The 20,587-nt window shown below is 41.2% G+C and overlaps 1 protein-coding gene across 1 annotated transcript in view; it reads right to left on the bottom strand.

Moving 5' to 3' along the window:
* Positions 1-10,908: 10,908 nt before the first annotated feature.
* The window catches only part of LOC106612781 (membrane-associated phosphatidylinositol transfer protein 3), a 177,180-nt gene continuing 167,501 nt past the window's right edge, over positions 10,909-20,587 (bottom strand). The window contains exons 17-20 of the mRNA XM_045724624.1: positions 19,706-19,889; positions 19,193-19,321; positions 18,551-18,941; positions 10,909-15,172 (exon numbers count right to left, since the gene is read on the bottom strand). Coding sequence (XP_045580580.1) covers positions 18,618-18,941; positions 19,193-19,321; positions 19,706-19,889 — 637 coding nt within the window. The 3' untranslated portion in view covers positions 10,909-15,172; positions 18,551-18,617. The remainder of the gene's footprint in view (positions 15,173-18,550; positions 18,942-19,192; positions 19,322-19,705; positions 19,890-20,587) is intronic.

The following is a 20,587-nucleotide window of genomic DNA, read 5'->3' as shown; positions in this document are numbered from 1 at the left end:
CTTACATATTAAATACAAGTGTGAAGCATCTCAAGTGCCTTGTCATTGCATAATAGAAGGACTCAGATAAACAGCACAATAAATTCAACCCAAAATACAGTACCGGTCAAAAGTTTGGACACATCGACTCATTCAAGGGTTTTTCTTTATTTTTACTATTTTCTACATTGTAGAATAATAGTGAAGACATAACAACTATGAAATAACAAATATGGAATCATGTAGTAACCAAAAAAGTTGTTACTATATTTTAGATTCTTTAAAGTAGCCACCCTTTGCCTTGATGACAGCTTTGCACACTCTTGGCATTCAACAAGGACCAAGCTGGAAGAGATACAGACCAATAAATACCAGTATTTCTATTGCAGGTCTTTTAACTGAATGACTAATACTTGTTGGGTATTTATGCTTTGTTTGTATCGAATGGATGGGGAGTGCCAACAGAGTGCCAAAGGAGAGAAACATAATGATTTACATACATACAATTAACCTTATCGTCATCCTCTTTCCTCAATGTGAAAAGAAATGAGATAGGTGATTAAGAGCATACAGTGGTTGTTGATAATATTTCTATGACAAGAATCTTAGCTTCTGACCAAGCAATCCACCTCAACTGCAAAGTCAAGTTCCAACTATTCAACTAGATGTGTGTTTATCATTGTGAAGGATGTAGCATCAAATGTTAAAGTGTCTGACAATCTCCCTTGTCAGAGCAGCAAAGATCACCCGGTCAGTACACTGGCATAAAGCAATAGAAGATGCAGCCTGCTTCATTTACCTGGCAATCTGTAACACTGCGACAGCAAACTGTAATGCAAACGGGAAAAATATATCTTATGGATGGAATATATCCTTATATTCTCATAAACACTTTATGGAAATGTGACTGTTGTCTGAAGTTCGTTTATGGAGGAGAATTACAAACCAAAACCAGTAGACACACCCCCAAACTATGAAGACACCTTTCAGGTAGAGAGAACTGATGACAGTGACAGGGAAATGCAGTATCTAACTGCACTCCCACTATCTCAGCACTGGAGGGGGCAACAGGGCTGTAAATACCTGGAGGGATGAAAGCTGTCTAAAATCTCAACAGTTATCAAAAGGTTCCAAAAGGGTTCTTCAGCTGTCCCCAATAGGATAAGCCTTTTTGGTTCCAGGTAAAACCATTTTGGGTACCTTGTAAAACCCTTCTACGTGGAAGCCAAAATGGTTCTACCTGCAACCAAAAGGGGTTCTTCAAAGGGTTCTCCTATAGGGAGAGTGTACTGCATCAGTCTCTGGACCATCTCAGGATCAGGCCTGACTAAATCAATCAGGCCACATCAGACAAAATGTGCTGTGTCACTTGTCATCTTGTTGTTTCCCCTCTGATGCCCATCTGTTATCGTGTTGTTCACAATCTCCTGGACTGATGATGGCACTTCATATCCCTGCTCTCCTCGCCTCTCTCTCTCTCTCTCTCTCTCTCTGTTTGGACAGCTTAGAAACACAGGAACAGGGATTTGTGAAGAGGAGACACAGTGGGAAGATTGGATGCAGCGTGGGAATCAAACCCTCAGGTCTCCGTGGTCATTATACAGCTGATGTGCACAGAGCTGGCAGTGTTACCACTTGACCACAGGCACTGCAGAGGGAAGCTATTTCTGTCAGCTATGACATATTATTGTCCCCTGGCTTCCTCCTCTAGGTCTCAGCCTTCAGGATGAAAATAAACCCCCTGATAAGAGCTCTTCCCCCGCTTCTCTTCCTGGGCTGTTTGTATCAACTAGCAGCAGGTCAATAAAAAACAACCCTCCTTCATTCCAAAATACACTACTGATATCTACCTCTCCACCAAGGAAACTATCCCCTTTCAGCACTAAGACAATGTTTTTCCAGCACAGTGAGTACCAGTGCTTGGTGTAAAATGTATTTACCCTGTTATAGATGGGTATGTTTCATGTCTGAGGTGTGTATGCAGTATACAGAGTTAAACAGGAAACACAAACAAATAGAACAGAAGAATAAAAGCCTTGGAGGAAAGCCAACACGAGTCACCCAACCAAATTATAGTATTTTCCATAAATGATATTGTCTTTCACACAGCATGTCATATTCAGATGATATAAATTACAAACAGAAATGAAAAGCTACTGTAAGTACAGTACATTAAAAACACCCATGTACTGTAATCATGTCTGGTGTTTTTATAATGGTACCATAACAAATTATATTGTTCTCTTGTCTTGGATGTACTGTAATGGCCGATTCTGACTTAGGAAATGTAGTTGGTATTCAGACATAACTTATACAGATAAATAACAGGCATAGCCTCAGGAAGATTTTTTGGGGTGGGGGTGCTGCAATATCTTCTCACATGGTGGTGCAGAATTATTATTGTTTGCACATGCTACATCGGTCCACTAATATAGGACTAGTAAAGGTCCTGTGCACTACTTTTGTGAGAAAAAAAATATTTTCAAATATTATTATTTTTATTAATATATGTGTTTCATTTAGATTTTCCCATGGCTATGGAAATGGCCTTTGCAGGCGTGGTTCCCTTGCACACGCTGAATACATTTAATTCAACCGCTGAAAATCCTCTCACTTGTTAGCCAACAGATTTTCTCGTGGAGTTTTCATTCATTTGGGTTTTCAGTTCATTTATCTTAGCCATCCCTTTAAATATGGTGTACCTGTAATTTGCAATTTGTCGACAAACTAGAATACATATGGAGAACTGGTTCAGAATATAGGTATCAATTAAAGAAAGCCATGTAAATATATGCATATTCCTCTCAGCACCAATTGGTAGATTTAAAAACTCTCTGATCCTGTAGATTATTTAGGTACATTTTTGGGTTGGGAAAGTATGTATGAATCATTAAAAAAACTGTCACAAAATATATTGCTGAATCAAAAACAGTGGTTTCATTCATCCTGAAAGTTGTCATATTCAAGTTCAATCCATTAAATATTGGAAGGTGGAAAAAAGTGTACAATAAGGGTTAAACAATAGTCCTATAAATCTACCCTAATCCTAGTAATCCACTAGTAATGGAACTAAATGACAACGGTCCAGTTGTTATGAACCATGTGCCAGGCTCCAGGTTTAACATGCTATGTGTGGTCTAAGAGCTGCAGGTTAGTCTCAGTAAAGGAAGGGAACATGCTCAACTCTAAATCTTCTTCTGTAAACAAGTAGTAAGGGTGCTTGGAACAAGAAATCTAACACAAGAAAAAAAAGAAGCAATTTCAACTTTGTGTTTATTTTCTTTAACTCATAGTAGCGACGTGTTATTAAACCATATGCATACGTTTGGGCTTGTGCCTTCTTCAGGTTAACTTAGGCGAGGGGAACAGGGTGAATGTCAGCAGTCTGTGTGTACAGGACGTGTCCCAGGCCGACCACCAGGTCACCTTCACCTGCCAGCTAAAGAGAGAGCCCAGCCTCAAAGCCTCTGTGATGCTGATTCTCCACTGTGAGTACTGATGGACAGACATCTATCATACTCTGAGTCCTCATTCTCAGTCCTTATTCTTAGGAAGCATGGATCAGAATATGAGGGAATTAAGCATGAGTGCTTTCTCACTCGTATGTTCTAAAACACCAGTCTCAACATCAACGGTGAAGAGGTGACTCCAGGATGCTGGCTTTCTAGGCGGAGTTGCAAAGAAAAAGCCATATCTCAGACTGGTCAATAATAAGAAAATATTAAGATGGGCAAAAGAACACAGACACTGGACAGAGGAACTCTGCCTAGAAGGCCAGCATCCCAGAGTCGCCTCTTCACTGTTGACGTTGAGACTTGTGTTTTGCGAGTACTATTTAATGAAGCTGCCAGTTGAGCACTTGTGAGGCGTCTGTTTCTCAAACTAGACACTCTAATGTACTTGTCCTCTTGCTCAGTTGTGCACCGTGGCCTCCCACTCCTCTTTCTATTCTGGTTAGAGACAGTTTGCATTGTTCTGTGAAGGGAGTAGTACACAGCGTTGTACGAGATCTTCAGTTTCTTGGCAATTCCTCGCATGGAATAGCCTTAATTTCTCAGAACAAGAATAGACTGTCGAGTTTCAGAAGAAAGTTCTTTGTTTCTGGCCATTTTGAGCCTGTAATCGAACCCACACATGCTAATGCTCCAGATACTCAACTAGTCTAAAGAAGGCCAGTTTTATTGCTTCTTTAATCAGAACAACAGTTTTCAACTGTGTTAACATAATTGCAAAAGGGTTTTCTAATGATCAATTAGCCTTTTTAAAATGATAAACTTGGATTAGCTAACACAACGTGTCATTGGAACACAGGAGTGATGGTTGCTGATAATGGGCCTCTGTACGCCTATGTAGATATTCCATTAAAAATCTATTTCAAAAAATCTAATTTCCAGCTACAATAGCCACTTACAACGTTAACAATATCTACACTGTATTTCTGATCAATTTGATGTTATTTTAAAGGACAAAAATGTGCTTTTCTTTCAAAAACAAGGACATTTCTAAGTGACCCCAAACTTTTGAACGGTATTGTACATTTACAATAGAATTCATAGCATGATAAATTTGTTTATGCCTTAGCACACACTCAATTAAGTTGGAGAGCCCTATTGATCCCTATCATAATAGAATATTCCTCTCCTCCTCCTGATCCCTATCATTTTAAAAGGCTAATTGATCACCAGAAAACCCTTTTGCAATTATGTTAGCACAGCTGAAAACTGTTGTTCTGATTAAAGAAGCAATAAAACTGGCCTTCTTTAGACTAGTTGAGTATCTGGAGCATTAGCATGTGTGGGTTCCATTACAGGCTCAAAATGGCCAGAAACAAAGAACTTTCTTCTGAAACTCGTCAGTCTATTCTTGTTCTGAGAAATTAAGGCTATTCCATGTGAGAAATTGCCAAGAAACTGAAGATCTCGTACAACGCTGTGTACTACTCCCTTCACAGAACAATGCAAACTGTCTCTAACCAGAATAGAAAGAGGAGTGGGAGGCCACGGTGCACAACTGAGCAAGAGGACAAGTACATTAGAGTGTCTAGTTTGAGAAACAGACGCCTCACAAGTGCTCAACTGGCAGCTTCATTAAATAGTACTCGCAAAACACAAGTCTCAACGTCAACAGTGTAGAGGCGACTCCGGGATGCTGGCCTTCTAGGCAGAGTTCCTCTGTCCAGTGCCTGTGTTCTTTTGCCCATCTTAATATTTTCTTATTATTGACCAGTCTGAGATATGGCTTTTTCTTTGCAACTCCGCCTAGAAAGCCAGCATCCTGGAGTCACCTCTTCACCGTTGATGTTGAGACTGGTGTTTTAGAACATACGAGTGAGAAAGCACTCATGCTTAATTCCCTCATATTCTGATCCATGCTTCCTAAGAATAAGGACTGAGAATGAGGACTCAGAGTATGATAGATGTCTGTCCATCAGTACTCACAGTGGACAATCAGCATCACAGAGGCTTTGAGGCTGGGCTCTCTCTTTAGCTGGCAGGTGAAGGTGACCTGGTGGTCGGCCTGGGACACATCCTGTACACACAGACTGCTGACATTCACCCTGTTCCCCTCGCCTAAGTTAACCTGAAGAAGGCACAAGCCCAAACGTATGCATATGGTTTAATAACACGTCGCTACTATGAGTTAAAGAAAATAAACACAAAGTTGAAATTGCTTCTTTTTTTTCTTGTGTTAGATTTCTTGTTCCAAGCACCCTTACTACTTGTTTACAGAAGAAGATTTAGAGTTGAGCATGTTCCCTTCCTTTACTGAGACTAACCTGCAGCTCTTAGACCACACATAGCATGTTAAACCTGGAGCCTGGCACATGGTTCATAACAACTGGACCGTTGTCATTTAGTTCCAATACTAGTGGATTACTAGGATTAGGGTAGATTTATAGGACTATTGTTTAACCCTTATTGTACACTTTTTTCCACCTTCCAATATTTAATAGATTGAACTTGAATATGACAACTTTCAGGATGAATGAAACCACTGTTTTTGATTCAGCAATATATTTTGTGACAGTTTTTTTTATGATTCATACATACTTTCCCAACCCAGAAATGTACCTAAATAATCTACAGGATCAGAGAGTTTTTAAATCTACCAATTGGTGCTGAGAGGAATATGCATATATTTACATGGCTTTCTTTAATTGATACCTATATTCTGAACCAGTTCTCCATATGTATTCTAGTTTGTCGACAAATTGTGCCTCCTATTGGCCCTTCTACAGCACTTCCAGCAGCATCTGGTCTCCCATCCAGGGAACAACCCTGCTTTGCATCTGGTCTAAAACATTTTTCCCAACGCCCCTGAGCAGTGATTAGGAACATTGCCCTGTGTAGGGTGCTGCCTTTTGGATGGGACATTAAACAGGTGTTTTGACTCTCTGTGGTCACTAAAGATCCCATGGCACTTATCATAAGAGTAAAGGTGTTAACCCCGGTGTCCTGGCTAAATTTCCAATTTGGCCACCTAATCATCACCAGCTTCCAATTCGCTCATTCATCCCCCCTGTAATTATTCTCCAGGTTGTTGCTGTAAATGAGAATGTGTTCTCAGTCAACTTAACAGGTAAACAAATATAAGTTTATGTCTTTCACAGTGCTGGAAGTAAGAGATATGTTCTTCAACAGTACCTACACAGTTACAGAAAAGTTGCAACTAATCTAATTGTTTTCTTTTGTTTAACATCCTGCTGATAATAAACATCATATATTTGACCTAAGTAATAAAGAACCAAAGTCTAACAATTATTTTATTTCTGGTCAATTATAAAATGAGTAAGTGACTGAAGGAACTTATTTTCTATTATATTCTTTGCTTATTGAAAGCTTGTCACCTTGCCAGGTCTTACCATGCCTGGATCCTGGCAGACAAAGATAATGATTCAGCTACATTCTCATGAATGTGATTCCATAAAGTTACATATTGATGGCCAGCATGCGAAGTGCAGAAACAAGGGCTCGTCCTGCAGCTCTTCTTTTGAGATCCAGGGGAATAAAACCATTAAAGCCAGTTAAATATTCACGAAATCAGATCAGATGAGACCATGCAAGCTGGCAGTCAAATCCAAAGACGTAGCCAGTGTGGGAATCGTCTGATAAATGATAGGCTCAGGTGCGTGACCTTTTGTGGCTTGGGTGCATTTTGTGGTTCGGGTGCATGACCTTTTGTGGCTCGGGTGCATTTTGTAGTTCGGGTGCATGACCTTTTGTGGCTCGGGTGCATTTTGTAGTTCGGGTGCATGACCTTTTGTGGCTCGGGTGCATTTTGTGGCTCGGGTTCGTGACCTTTTGTGGCTCGGGTGCATTTTGTAGCTCGGGTGCATGACCTTTTTTCTAAAGGGCATTTATTTAAATCCATTTTAAGGCAATTTATTTTTTGTCATCTGAGTTTAAATAGAAAACAGAGACATAATTAATCATATTTTCAAAATAGAACATATATTTTTTAAGTATTGTGATGGACTTCATGAATACATGAAGTCATCTAAATAATTTATTTCCAAAGTAATTCCCTTCTACATTTTTGGAAACTAATAGTACCCTCTGTAAAGAAAGCACAGCAGTATGTGTGTCCCACGCTGGATTGTCAGGGGAAACTTTATCTGCATGGCCTTGCTGGGTTGACCTTCATCATTGGGGGAATGTGCTTCAGCGGAGTGTGTGTGAGAGAGAGTCTGGCTGGCCCTCAGAGGAATCTCTCTCTCACTAACTCTCTCTCTCTCTCTCTCTCACTAACTCTCTCCCTCTCTCTGGGATGCACTGGGCTGTTTATCTAGGCAGAGTTTAAAGCATTTCCTCCCTGCTGTGGCATCCAGAAGTCACCAGCAAGATCACAGGACAAATTAAGCTTTGGATTTGTGTCCAGGAATAACAATCCCAGTGATTCAGCACTGGCACGTGGTTGCACGATCTGTAACTACCTGCCATAGAGAGGTTTAGTAGAGAGTTCTTTTGGCGCTAGATAATTCTGGAAAAGTTTAAGCTGGAACGTTAATGCTGTGCAAGTAGACGTACAGTAAGTGTCCTGTGAATAAGAATTTTGATGTACTAGTCAATTATATTTGTGTGACTCACAACGAACAAAACATGATCTGCTGCTGTACGCCTTCGCAGTTCTCTACTCCCCTGCTTGGTGACTTTATACTTCTGTTTCACAACCAAGACGTGCAGACGCATATTTCCTCAGTCTTTATGAGCACTGAAGTGCTGTGCTGCTAGGGGCTATTTCAGGTCACATTCTACAAATCATAACAACCACTTTCAGTGGGACTCCATAGTGGTCTTGAGACCACTTTCTATCAAGTACATGGATTACCTAACATGTTACAAAGGTCACCTATACAGTGCCTTCAGAAAGTATTTAGATGCCTTGACTTTTTCCAAATTTTGTTAGGTTACAGCAATATTCTGAAATTGATTCAATAGTTTTTTCCTCATCAATCTACACACAATTCCCCATAATGACAAAGCAAACAACAGGTTTGAATTATTTTAAACAAATTTATAATTAAAAAACTTCTGAAATATCACATTTACATATGTATTCAGACCCTTTACTACTCAGTACTTTGTTGAAGCACCTTTGGCAGCAATTACAGCCTTGCATCTTCTGGGGTATGACGCTACAAGCTTGGCACACCTGTATTTGGAGAGTTTCTCCCATTCTTCTCTGCAGATCCTCTTAAGCTCAGTCAGGTTGGATGGGGAGCGTCGCTTCACAGCTATTTTCAGGCCTCTCCAGAGATGTTAGATCAGGTTCAGGCTCTGACTGTGCCACTCAAGGACATTCGGAGATTGTGTGGCTGTGTGTTTAGGGTCGTTGTCCTGTTAGAAGGTGAACCTTTGACCCAGTCTGTGGTCCTGAGTGCTCTGGAGCAGGTTTTCATCATGGATCTCTCTGTACTTTGCTCCGTTTATCTTTCCCTCAATCCTGACTAGTCTCCCAGTCCCTGCCGCTGAAAAACATCCCCACAGCATGATGCTGCCACCACCATGCTTCACCAAAGGGATGGTGCCAGGTTTCCTCCTGAAGTGATGCTTGACATTCAGGCCAAAGAGTTTAATCTTGGTTTCATCAGACCAGAGCATCTTGTTTCTCATGGTATGAGAGTCCTTTAAGTTCCTTTTAGCAACTCCAAGTGCGCTGTCATGTGCCTTTTACTGAGGAGTGGCTTCCGTCTGGCCACTCTACCATAAAGGCCTGATTGGTGGAGTTCTGCAGAGATGGTTGTCCTTCTGGAAGGATCGCCCATCTCCACAGAGGAACTCTGGAGTGCTGTCAGAGTGACCATCGTGTTCTTGGTCACCTCCCGGACCAAGGCCCTTCTACCCCGATTGCTCAGTTTGGCCCGGCGGCCAGCTCTAGGAAGAGTCTTGGTGGTTCCAAACTTCTTCCATTTAAGAATGATGGAGGCCACTGGGTTCTTGGGAACCTTCAATGCTGCAGAAATGTTTTGGTACCCTTCCCCAGATCTGTGCCTCGACACAATCCTGTCTCAGAGCTCTACAGACCATTCCTTCGACCTCATGGCTTGGTTTTTGCTCTGACATGCACTGTCAACTGTGGGACCTTATATAGATAGGTGTATGCCTTTCCAAATCATGTCCAATCAATTGAATTTACCACAGGTGGACTCCAATCAAGTTGTAGAAACATCTCAAGGATGATCAATGGAACATGTTGCACCTGAGCTCAATTTCGAGTCTGAATACCAATGTAAATAAGGTATTTCTATTTTTGGGTGGAGGCTAGTTTGAAGAATCTCAAATCTCAAATATATTTTGATTGGTTTAACACTTTCTTGGTTACTACATGATTCCAAATGTGTTATTTCATATTCTTGATATCTTCACTATTATTCTACAACGTAGAAAATAATAAAAATAAAGAAAAACCCTGGAATGAGTACGTGGTACTACTGGTACTGTATGTGCTGAGACGAGTGTGTGTGTCGAGTATGTTGTTGTCTTTCCAGTCCCCTCTCTCCCGCTGTGTGAGCCATATTTCAAAGTGATTGCATGGCAGGATGGCCCTCTGCTGTGCTGTCGACCATTTAAGGGAATAGCTTTGCAGCCAAAGAAATCAAGTGCAATTAATCAAACTGAATGAGATGGAAGTCACGACTCCTATCATAGCCCAAAGGAACAACCCTGCCAGGTTTCAAAAAGCCTTTACAATTAAGGGAATTCTTTATGTGGCTAGAAGAGAGGTAATGGTGGAACTCTAATAAACGATTCAGAAGAACAATAGTTACTACATACTGTAGGCCTGGTAACTGTGAAGGAAGATAGAGTTGCAGTGATCATAATCCCTATACTATCAAGTCTAGAAAGCTTTTGTTTTGCCTCAGAGTGTATTTGATGGAGCGGTAAATGTTTGTTTGACTTTGAAATTACCAGTGACAATAAGTACGAGTCTAAGGTGAATGCACCAATTTGTAAGTCGCTCTGGATAAGAGCATCTGCTAAATGACGTAAATGTAAATGTAAATGTTAAAGGGAAACTGCCTTCATTCCAGATATTGATCGGGCCAGATGGGCTTGGCAGTATGACAAATGGCGTCAAAAAGTAGGCAATACTTTCTACAGACTTCCTGTGAACTAACTTTTCTCCCCATTAATATATCCATTAATATATCAAAGACAAATGAGATTCATAACAACAAGGATAAGGACACAGGAAGTCAAAATAAGACTGCGAGGGGTTCAATTTCAGGGTTAAGTTTGACAGTGTGGGCTATCTGGTAAAGCTTTCCAACTAGCTGTGGATTAGCATAAATATTAAGAAGAGGTCTGCACAAAGCTGTGTGATTATGGGCTTGATGGAGTCATTCGAACGATGGGAGGAAGTTCTCAGGACTGATTCTTAGAGCTGGAGGAGACAGTTTATCAAGGAGCATTGGACCAAATTGAGCGTTTGTCTGTGCTCTTTTCTTTATTACCGACAAGAAAGTGAGAGATGGTTGAAGTCCAAAACACAATTACAGGAAACCATATCATATAAACAAATGTTTCCACTACATTACAACTGTACAAAATGTTCAATTTGATTTCTGCAGCAGTGTTACTCTGACCATACAGTTTTCCTCAAGATAGAATAGCATGACAATAAATAAACAAATATCACTTAATTCACATAAATTATGTAAAATATTGAATGGCAATTTTTTTGCCCTTCCCACCACATTTTTTAGGAAACAGGCCAGCTGAAATCAAAATTACTGTAAATGGCGTACTGTACAACACCCAATGGTAGTGTCGTTGAAAATACAGTGAGTACCATACAGTGTACAACACATTATATTGATGGGAATGATAAGTTAAGACATCGCCACGATCAGATGACATTGTCATGATCAAGATACAAATCACAAATCCAACTGTATATCATCCTTTCAACAGTATTCACCCAGACCAGGACATTGTTGCTGGTGTTTTATTGACATTATTATAGGGATGGGGATACAGAGACTTTTTTTACATTCACATGTTTTAAATATAGCTACTGTTCTATCATTAGTTTAGTGAGCTTAGGTACCGGCCTGAAGGTGTGTTACTCTATTTGGTTCAATAAAAGAGGAAAGCAAATAACTAACTCTCTCTCTCAATGCTTCTGATCTCCTGCCAACAGAGAGGATTCTTCTCCAGTCAATGGGGTTTGAAGCTTAACCCTGAGACAACTCTAAAGCTCTCGCTCTTTCTCAAAAGTTATAAAAACCTTGCCAGTGCAATTCTTGGTGAGACACTCGTGTTAAATCTGACCCATATGAGAGCACACTACTACTCCTGCCTTTAAGAGCACACTACTACTCCTGTCTTTAAAAACACACTACTACTCCTGCCTTTAAGAGCACACTACTACTCCTGCCTTTAAAAACACACTGCTACTCCTGCCTTTAAGAGCACACTACTACTCCTGTCTTTAAGAGCACACTACTACTCCTGACTTTAAAAACACACTACTACTTCTGTCTTTAAGAGCACACTACTACTCCTGTCTTTAAAAACACACTGCCTTTAAAAACACACTACTACTCCTGCCTTTAAGAGCACACTACTACTCCTGGCTTTAAAAACACACTACTACTCCTGCCTTTAAGAGCACACAACTACTCCTGCATTTAAAAACACACTACTACTCCTGTCTTTAAAAACACACTACTACTCCTTCCTTTAAGAGCACACTACTACTCCTGCCTTTAAGAGCACACTACTACTCCTGACTTTAAGAGCACACTACTACTCCTGCCTTTAAAAGCACACTACTACTTCTGTCTTTAAGAGCACACTACTACTCCTGCCTTTAAAAACACACTACTACTCCTGCCTTTAAAAACACACTACTACTCCTGCCTTTAAAAACACACTACTACTCCTGTCTTTAAGAGCACACTACTACTCCTGCCTTTAAAAACACACTACTACTCCTGTCTTTAAAAACACACTACTACGCCTGCCTTTAAAAACACACTACTACTCCTGTCTTTAAAAACACACTACTACTCCTGTCTTTAAAAACACACTACTACTCCTGTCTTTAAAAACACACTACTACTCCTGACTTTAAGAGCACACTACTACTCCTGCCTTTAAAAGCACACTACTACTTCTGTCTTTAAGAGCACACTACTACTCCTGCCTTTAAAAACACACTACTACTCCTGGCTTTAAAAACACACTACTACTCCTGCCTTTAAAAACACACTACTACTCCTGTCTTTAAGAGCACACTACTACTCCTGCCTTTAAAAACACACTACTACTCCTCCCTTTAAGAGCACACTACTACTCCTGTCTTTAAAAACACACTACTACTCCTGCCTTTAAAAACACACTACTACTCCTGCCTTTAAAAACACACTACTACTCCTGCCTTTAAGAGCACACCACTACTCCTGTCTTTAAAAACACACTACTACTCCTGCCTTTAAAAACACACTACTACTCCTGCCTTTAAAAACACACTACTACTCCTGCCTTTAAAAACACACTACTACTCCTGTCTTTAAAAACACACTGCCTTTAAAAACACACTACTACTCCTGCCTTTAAGAGCACACTACTACTCCTGCCTTTAAAAACACACTACTACTCCTGCCTTTAAGAGCACACTACTACTCCTGCCTTTAAAAACACACTACTACTCCTGCCTTTAAGAGCACACTACTACTCCTGTCTTTAAAAACACACTACTACTCCTGCCTTTAAGAGCACACTACTACTCCTGCCTTTAAAAACACACTACTACTCCTGCCTTTAAGAGCACACAACTACTCCTGCCTTTAAAAACAGGCAACACTGAACAACCTTTGACTTCTCCCTCCTTATACATGGTCTTCACTTGTTGTGCTCAGGAGCATATTGGAGCTACAGGTATTTACACCATAAATACTTAATACTTGAATATACAGAAACGTACACACACACAATAACACACACTCACAGTGCATGCATGACGCATGACTCCCTTTCAGAATATACTTCAAATGTATACAAGACAAAATATCAAGTAGATACAACGCACTTTCTCATTAATGTCAAACTCCTACTTTGGTCAAGCAATTAGGATAATAATGTAATTTTCATAATTCTACACAACAACAAAATACAATTTAAGGCAAAAGTAACTATCAGTCACGTTAAACAACCATGTTAAAAAAAAACACACTTCTAAAATATTTCTGTACACAGTATTTCATGATAGAAAAATATGTGAGTTGCACAGAGTGGTCAGATCTTTTCCTAACCCACCATAGTACAGTAGATATGATGACATGGTATCTCATATCAATAGACACACCCCTTCATTAGTCCCAACGACGACCCTTACACTTCAAGATGTAGCTTTCCTAAAATGAATGGTAGCTAGAACATTCCGAATGATGTTATTTCACCTGACAAGAAAGTTAGGATCTATTGCAAGATAGAAGAGAATATGTTCTATTAACGTTATAAGTGTCAGTTCCATGTTTTCCACTTCTGACAATAACAATATTCAATCAATTGTTTCATCATTCCTCATGTGAGGTCGTCATGACTACTCTGACGTCTATCTCATCACAACCCTGTAAAGAATTTCGGTCAATTCAGTACAACCATTCCCTCAAACAGCTTTACAAAGCACATCATACTCAGTCCATCCATACAGGCCCGGGATCCTGACAGAGAAGGAGTAAAACATGTAGTTCAACATCTGCGGTCAGATATAAGAGCACAACAGCAAGCAAATCCCGCTATTGTATCTGAGCCACCAGGAGTAACAGCATTCCACAGGCATTGTCACAGTCTGCAGCTAATGTGCTGAGATACAACACATCCTTTAGGATTCAGAACTACAGAACACCAAGCACCGCGGTATACTGTAGTACTTGGATAGTGCAAGACAGAGCAACTTTTGGCTGTCCACTCTGTCGTCGGGTCAGTGGCCATGGACCCCCTACCAGGCTGCTGTCTGAAGCCGTGTTCTGCCTCACTGACTGACTGAATGAGAGAGGGAGAGATGGATGGATGGCTATAGGGCTGAGGCAGGAGTGGGGTTAGGTCAGGTCAGCCGGGCTGAGGAACATAAGGTTAATGTCCCCAGTGTGAAGCAGCCAGAGGCCCACAGCGCTCCTGGGGACACAGACCATAGAGAGGGACAAGATGTCTGTTCTATTTATATAAAGGATAATTGCAGGAGTCCGTCAGTGCAGCTCTGCCACCTGTCAACACAACAGGTCAATGAACACACCGTCTGGAACATCTCCTGATGGTATATTGCTTGGGCTAGAACATTGCTCCATAGGTTTCAACAGGATCTCCTCTGTTACTATTCCCAATGGGGGACGAGAGGGAGTCTTCTAGCATTTGACTGTGGTCGCGTCTGTGTGTTGATCTCCTGTTCTGCAGCAAGTGTTTCTGCACCATGATACAAATGACCAAAGTGTCTCTCTCTTTGCTTGACAAAATATAACATACTGTTTCAATAGCACTGCCACTGAAAAAATGTGGACGTAGTTTGAGCTTGAGAGGCCGCATTAGGATGAATGCATGGCTGTTTCAAGCATTAGGTAAAAGCTTGAGGAATATTAGACATGATCTATTGAGTCCGGGGAGTGGAGAAGCTGTTGAAGATGTGTAGAGGGCCAAGCAGTAGGTTAACACAACTGCTACCAGCAGAAGATCCAATATAGGTGACAACACTGTGAAAAGAAAGAAAGATTCCTTTAGTTTAGGGGTTCCTATTCCAATCAAAGTCCAACGCCATATACAGTTGAAGTCAGAAGTTTACATACACCTTAATCAAATACATTTAAACTTAGTTTTTCACAATTCCTGACATTAAATCCTAGTAAAAATTCCCTGTCTTAGGTCAGTTAGGATCACCACTTTATTTTAAGAATGTGAAATGTCAGAATAATAGTAGAGAGAATGATTTATTTCAGCTTTTATTTCTTTCATCACATTCCCAATGGGTCAGAAGTTTACATACACTCAATTAGTATTTGGTAGCATTGCCTTTAAATTGTTTAACTTGGGTCAAACGTTTCAGGTAGCCTTCCACAAGCTTCCCACAATAAGTTGGTTGAATTTTGTCCCATTCTTCCTGACAGAGCTGGTGTAACTGAGTCTGGATTGTAGGCCTCCTTGCTCGCACACGCTTTTTCAGTTCTGCCCACAAATTTTCTATGGGATTGAGGTCAGGGCGTTGTGATGGCCACTCCAATACCTTGACTTTGTTGTCCTTAAGCCATTTTGCCACAACTTTGGAAGTATGCTTGGGGTCATTGTCCATTTGGAAGACCTATTTGCGACCAAGCTTTAACTTCCTGACTAATGTCTTGAGATGTTGCTTCAATATATCCACATCATTTTCCTCCCTCATGATGCCATCTATTTTGTGAAGTGCACCAGTCCCTCCTGCAGCAAAGCACCCCCACAACATGATGCTGCCACCCCCGTGCTTCACAGTTGGGATGGTGTTCTTCGGCTTGCAAGCATCCCCTTTTTTCCTCCAAACATGACGATGGTCATTATGGCCAAACAGTTCTATTTTTGTTTCATCAGACCAGAGGACATTTCTTCAACGATCTTTGTCCCCATGTGCAGTTGCAAACCGTAGTCTGTCTTTTTTATGGCGGTTTTGGAGCATTGGCTTCTTCCATGCTGAGCGGCCTTTCAGGTTATGTCGATATAGGACTCGTTTTACTGTGGATATAGATACTTTGTATCTGTTTCTTCCAGCATCTTCACACGGTCCTTTGCTGTTGTTCTGGGATTGAGTTGCACTTTTCGCACCAAAGTACGTTCATCTCTAGGAGACAGAACGCGTCTCCTTCCTGAGCGGTATGATGGCTGCGTGGTCCCATGGTGTTTATACTTGCGTACTATTGTTTGTACATATGAACGTGGTACCTTCAGGCGTTTGGAAATTGCTCCCAAGGATGAACCAGACTTGTGGAGGTCTACAATTTTATTTCTGTAGTCATGGCTGATTTCTTTTGATTTTCCCATGATGTCAAGCAAAGAGGCACTGAGTTTGAAGGTAGACCTTGAAATACATCCACAAGTACACCTCCAATTGACTCAAATGATGTCAATTAGCCTATCAGAAGCTTCTAAAGCCATGACATACTTTTCTGGAATTTTCCAAGCTGTTTGGAAAATATGGTATATGTACTTAGTGTATGTAAACTTCTGACCCACTGGAATTGTGATACAGTGAATTATAAGTGAAATAATCTGTCTGTAAACAATTGTTTGAAAAATTACTTGTGTCATGCACAAAGTAGATGTCCTAACCGACTTGCCAAAACTATAGTTTGTTAACAAGACTCCAACCTAAGTGTATTAAAACTTCAACTTTATAAGTGAACAGTGAATTATCCTATACACCTGTGTATTATCATTACCAGCAAAAGCCAACTAGATTAGTTACTACAGGCCCACTGAAGTGACACAGCACCCATACTCCAATCTCCGTAATTGCAGAAACACTATTCCCAAATCTAGAAATTAGTGGATTTCGTGCTTGATTGGTCACTCCAGTTGTAGCTCATCAGGCCCTCTATGTGGCTCTGTAAAATGGGAAAATAGGAGGCAGTGGGCTTTGAAAATAAACGAGCTGTTCCTAATAATAGCACAGCTACCTCAGGTTCCTGAATGAATATTTATGAGAGAGTATACAGACTGATCTCTGCTCTCTCCCTCTATTTCTCCCTGTTCCCTCTCTCTCTTTCATCTCTCTCCATCTTTCTGACTGAAGTCTCTCTCTCCATGTTTCAATTTCTCAGTCTAATCTCTCTCTCGATCTTTCTTCTCTTCCTCTCCCTCTCTGCCCCCTCTCTCCTCCTCTCAGACAGTAAAGCTGTTATTATTCTGTTTAGCTGTATAAATCATAATACCTGCAGCACCTACTTCAGCTGTGATGACCCTCACACCACAAAACATAACAAAATCAAGGTGAACATTTATTGACTGCACCAGAGTACAATATGAGCAAAGCAAATCAACCTGTGTTGGAGTGAAAGCTTTACAAAGCCTTATGTTCTCAAAGGCTTAGGACACAATGCTGAAGAACCAAAGGTGAATGTCTAAATTATTCAAAATTACTCATTTATTCACATTACATAATTGCTACTATGCTGCAGTAAAGGCTACAGAAATTACACTTTTTAATTTTTAATTTCACCTTTATTTCACCAGGTAGGCCAGTTGAGAACAAGTTCTCATTTACAACTGCGACCTGGCCAAGATAAAGCAAAGCAGTGTGACACAGACAACACAGAGTTACACATGGAATAAACAATAAACAAGCCAATAACACTATAAACAAGTCAATGACACAGTAGAAAAAAATGAAGTCTATATACAGTGTGTGCAACAGGCATGAGGAGGTAGGCAATAAATAGGCCATAGGAGCGAATAATTACAATTTAGCAGATTAACACTGGAGTGATAAATGAGCATATGATGATGTGCAAGTAGAAATACTGGTGTGCAAAAGAGCAGAAAAGTTAATAAAATAAAAACAGTATGGGGATGAGGAAGGTAGATTGGGTGGGTGGGCACAGATGAACTATGTACAGCTGCAGCGATCGGTTGTTATCGTAACCAGTGAACTGAGATAAGGCGGAGCTTTACCTAGCATAGACTTATAGATGACCTGGAGCCAGAGGGTCTGGCGACGAATATGTAGCGAGGGCCAGCCGACTAGAGCATACAGGTTGCAGTGGTGGGTGGTATAAGGTGATTTGGTAACAAAACGGATGGCACTGTGATAGACTGCATCCAGTTTTCTGAGTAGAGTAATGGAAGCTATTTTGTAGATGACATCGCCGAAGTCGAGGATCGGTAGGATAGTCAGTTTTACTAGGGTAAGTTTGGCGGCGTGAGTGAAGGAGGCTTTGTTGCCTCCTGGAAGAGGGACAATATATTTTCACAGCCTCAAGTACGACAACTCAGAAACACGTTCTGGGGGGATATTTTTCAGTTTCTTGCTATTATAGAGAGACAGTATGATCATATAGTTCTAGGAGTATAATATAGGGCAATTGAAACCCTTTAGTGTGAGTTCTCACCTTGGCCCTGGACAATGAGACCCTTGTCCTCCTCCTTGTCCATCCTCCCTCCATCTCTCTCTGTCTGTCAGGGTGTGGCATCTCCACGGTGTATGGAGGCCCGCCCCCAGACACCATGGCCGCCGCCCCCTCCTCCTCCCCCGGGATCCTGGTCAGACTCGGGTTGGCTCTGGGCCCGCTCAGGCTTAGGGTTGGGGGTGCAGGGAGGGTCAGGGTGCTGGACAGACATGGTTCTCCTCAGGTGGGTGCGTTTACACAGGAAGTCAGGTTTGGCAGAGAGGCCGAAGGAGCCTTTCCTCAGGACCATGCGGACCGAGGAGGTCTTCTTGGGTCTGGTCCGGTGGCCAAACTGCAGTGAGGAGAGGTGCACTGCATAGCCATCACTTAGGAACTATGGGAAAGAGAGAGAGAGAGACAGAGAGAGAGACAGAGAACGAGAGTTAGTGAGAGTGGCCATGTTATATTAAAGAATAAAACACTAAACAGGTAGAGAGAGATGGAGAGTGACAGGAAAGAACAAAAGCCACAGACAGACCGGAATAGATACATCAAAACACAATCGATAGCTATTAGTGAGTCAATGCCATTAGCTTGATCGTTAAAGAAAAGTAGAAGAGGAGTGTACAGTCCCCTGATGTCTACCTGGCATTGATTCTGGTACTTCTTGGAAGGCCTGCCCACAATATAAATCTGGGAAGGACTCAGACCCAACATGTTGTACACGGAGATGTCCTTCATGGAGCCATAGGCTGAGTTGATCTTAATGTGACACTGGCAGAGAGAGATAGAACAGAGAGAGAGAGAGACAGAGAGGGAGGGTGAGAAAGAAAGAAAGCAAGAAAGCAAGAAAGCAAGAAAGCAAGAAAGAAAGAAAGAAAGAGGGAGGGAGGGGAGGGAGGGAGATAGACAGAGAGGGATGGAGGCCCACAGTCAATGTCAATGTGAGAACCAAGGAAGTGTGCGTGAGAAATAGAGGAAGGAAGAGAGAGAAAGAAAGAGAGAAAGAAAGGGAGAGAGAAAAAAAAGAGAATGAGAGATATATAGATGGGGTGAGAAAAAGAAAGAGAGAAAGAAAAAGAGGAAGATATACACAAAGACAAGGAGTTGAGATAGAGAGCAAGAAAAGATATCCACTGTATCATGTATGTAATGTACCTCCTGCACTAGGTTCCTGAGGAAGATGGTTTTCTGTCTCAGTGGGTCATGGACCAGGCCCTCAGAAAAGAAGATCATGCCCTGGGGGAAGTTGTGTTGGGACAGCCATGACACCACGCGCTGCTTCTGCATGTCTGGCCTCCCTGTGATGTAGATGATAAGATAGCCCAGGTCCTGCCAGTGTCTGGACACAAAGATAAATAGATACATTCCTCTGAGAATTATCGTTTTCACTGAACATAAAGACAGACTGACATCAATAATATTCCTCTGAGATTTATGGTTTCTTTTCTTATTTTTTCTTATTATTTCTTATGTCCAGTATGAAGGAAGTTAAAGGTACAGTGCATTCGGAAAGTATTCAGACCCCTTTACTTTTTACAGCCTTATTCTAAAATCGATTAAATAATGTTTTCCGTTATCAATCAACACACAGTACCCCATAGTGACAAAGCATTTTTTTTGTGTAAATGTATATAAAAAACAAAAAACTGAAATATCAAATTTACATAAGTATTCAGACCCTTTACTCAGTACTTTGTTGAAGCACCTTTGGTAGCGATTACAGCCTCGAGTATTCTTTGGTATGATGGTACAAGCTTGGCACACCTGTATTTGGGGAGTATCTCCCATTCTTCTTGGCAGATCCTCTCAAGCTCTGTCAGGTTGGATGGGGAGCGTCACTGCACAGCTATTTTCAGGTCTCTCCAGAGATGTTCGATCAGGTTCAAGTCCGGGCTCTGGCTGGGCCACTCAAGGACATTCAGAGACTTGTCTAGAAGCCACTCATGTGTTGTCTTTGCTGTGTGCTTAGGGTTGTTGTCCTGTTGGAAAGTGAACCTTTGACCCAGTCTGAGGTCCTGAGCGCTCTGGAGCAGGTTT

The sequence above is a fragment of the Salmo salar genome, chromosome ssa09 (genome assembly GCF_905237065.1).
Source record: "Salmo salar chromosome ssa09, Ssal_v3.1, whole genome shotgun sequence".
Lineage (NCBI taxonomy): Eukaryota > Metazoa > Chordata > Actinopteri > Salmoniformes > Salmonidae > Salmo > Salmo salar.
This window is presented reverse-complemented; position numbering and strand designations above follow the sequence as displayed.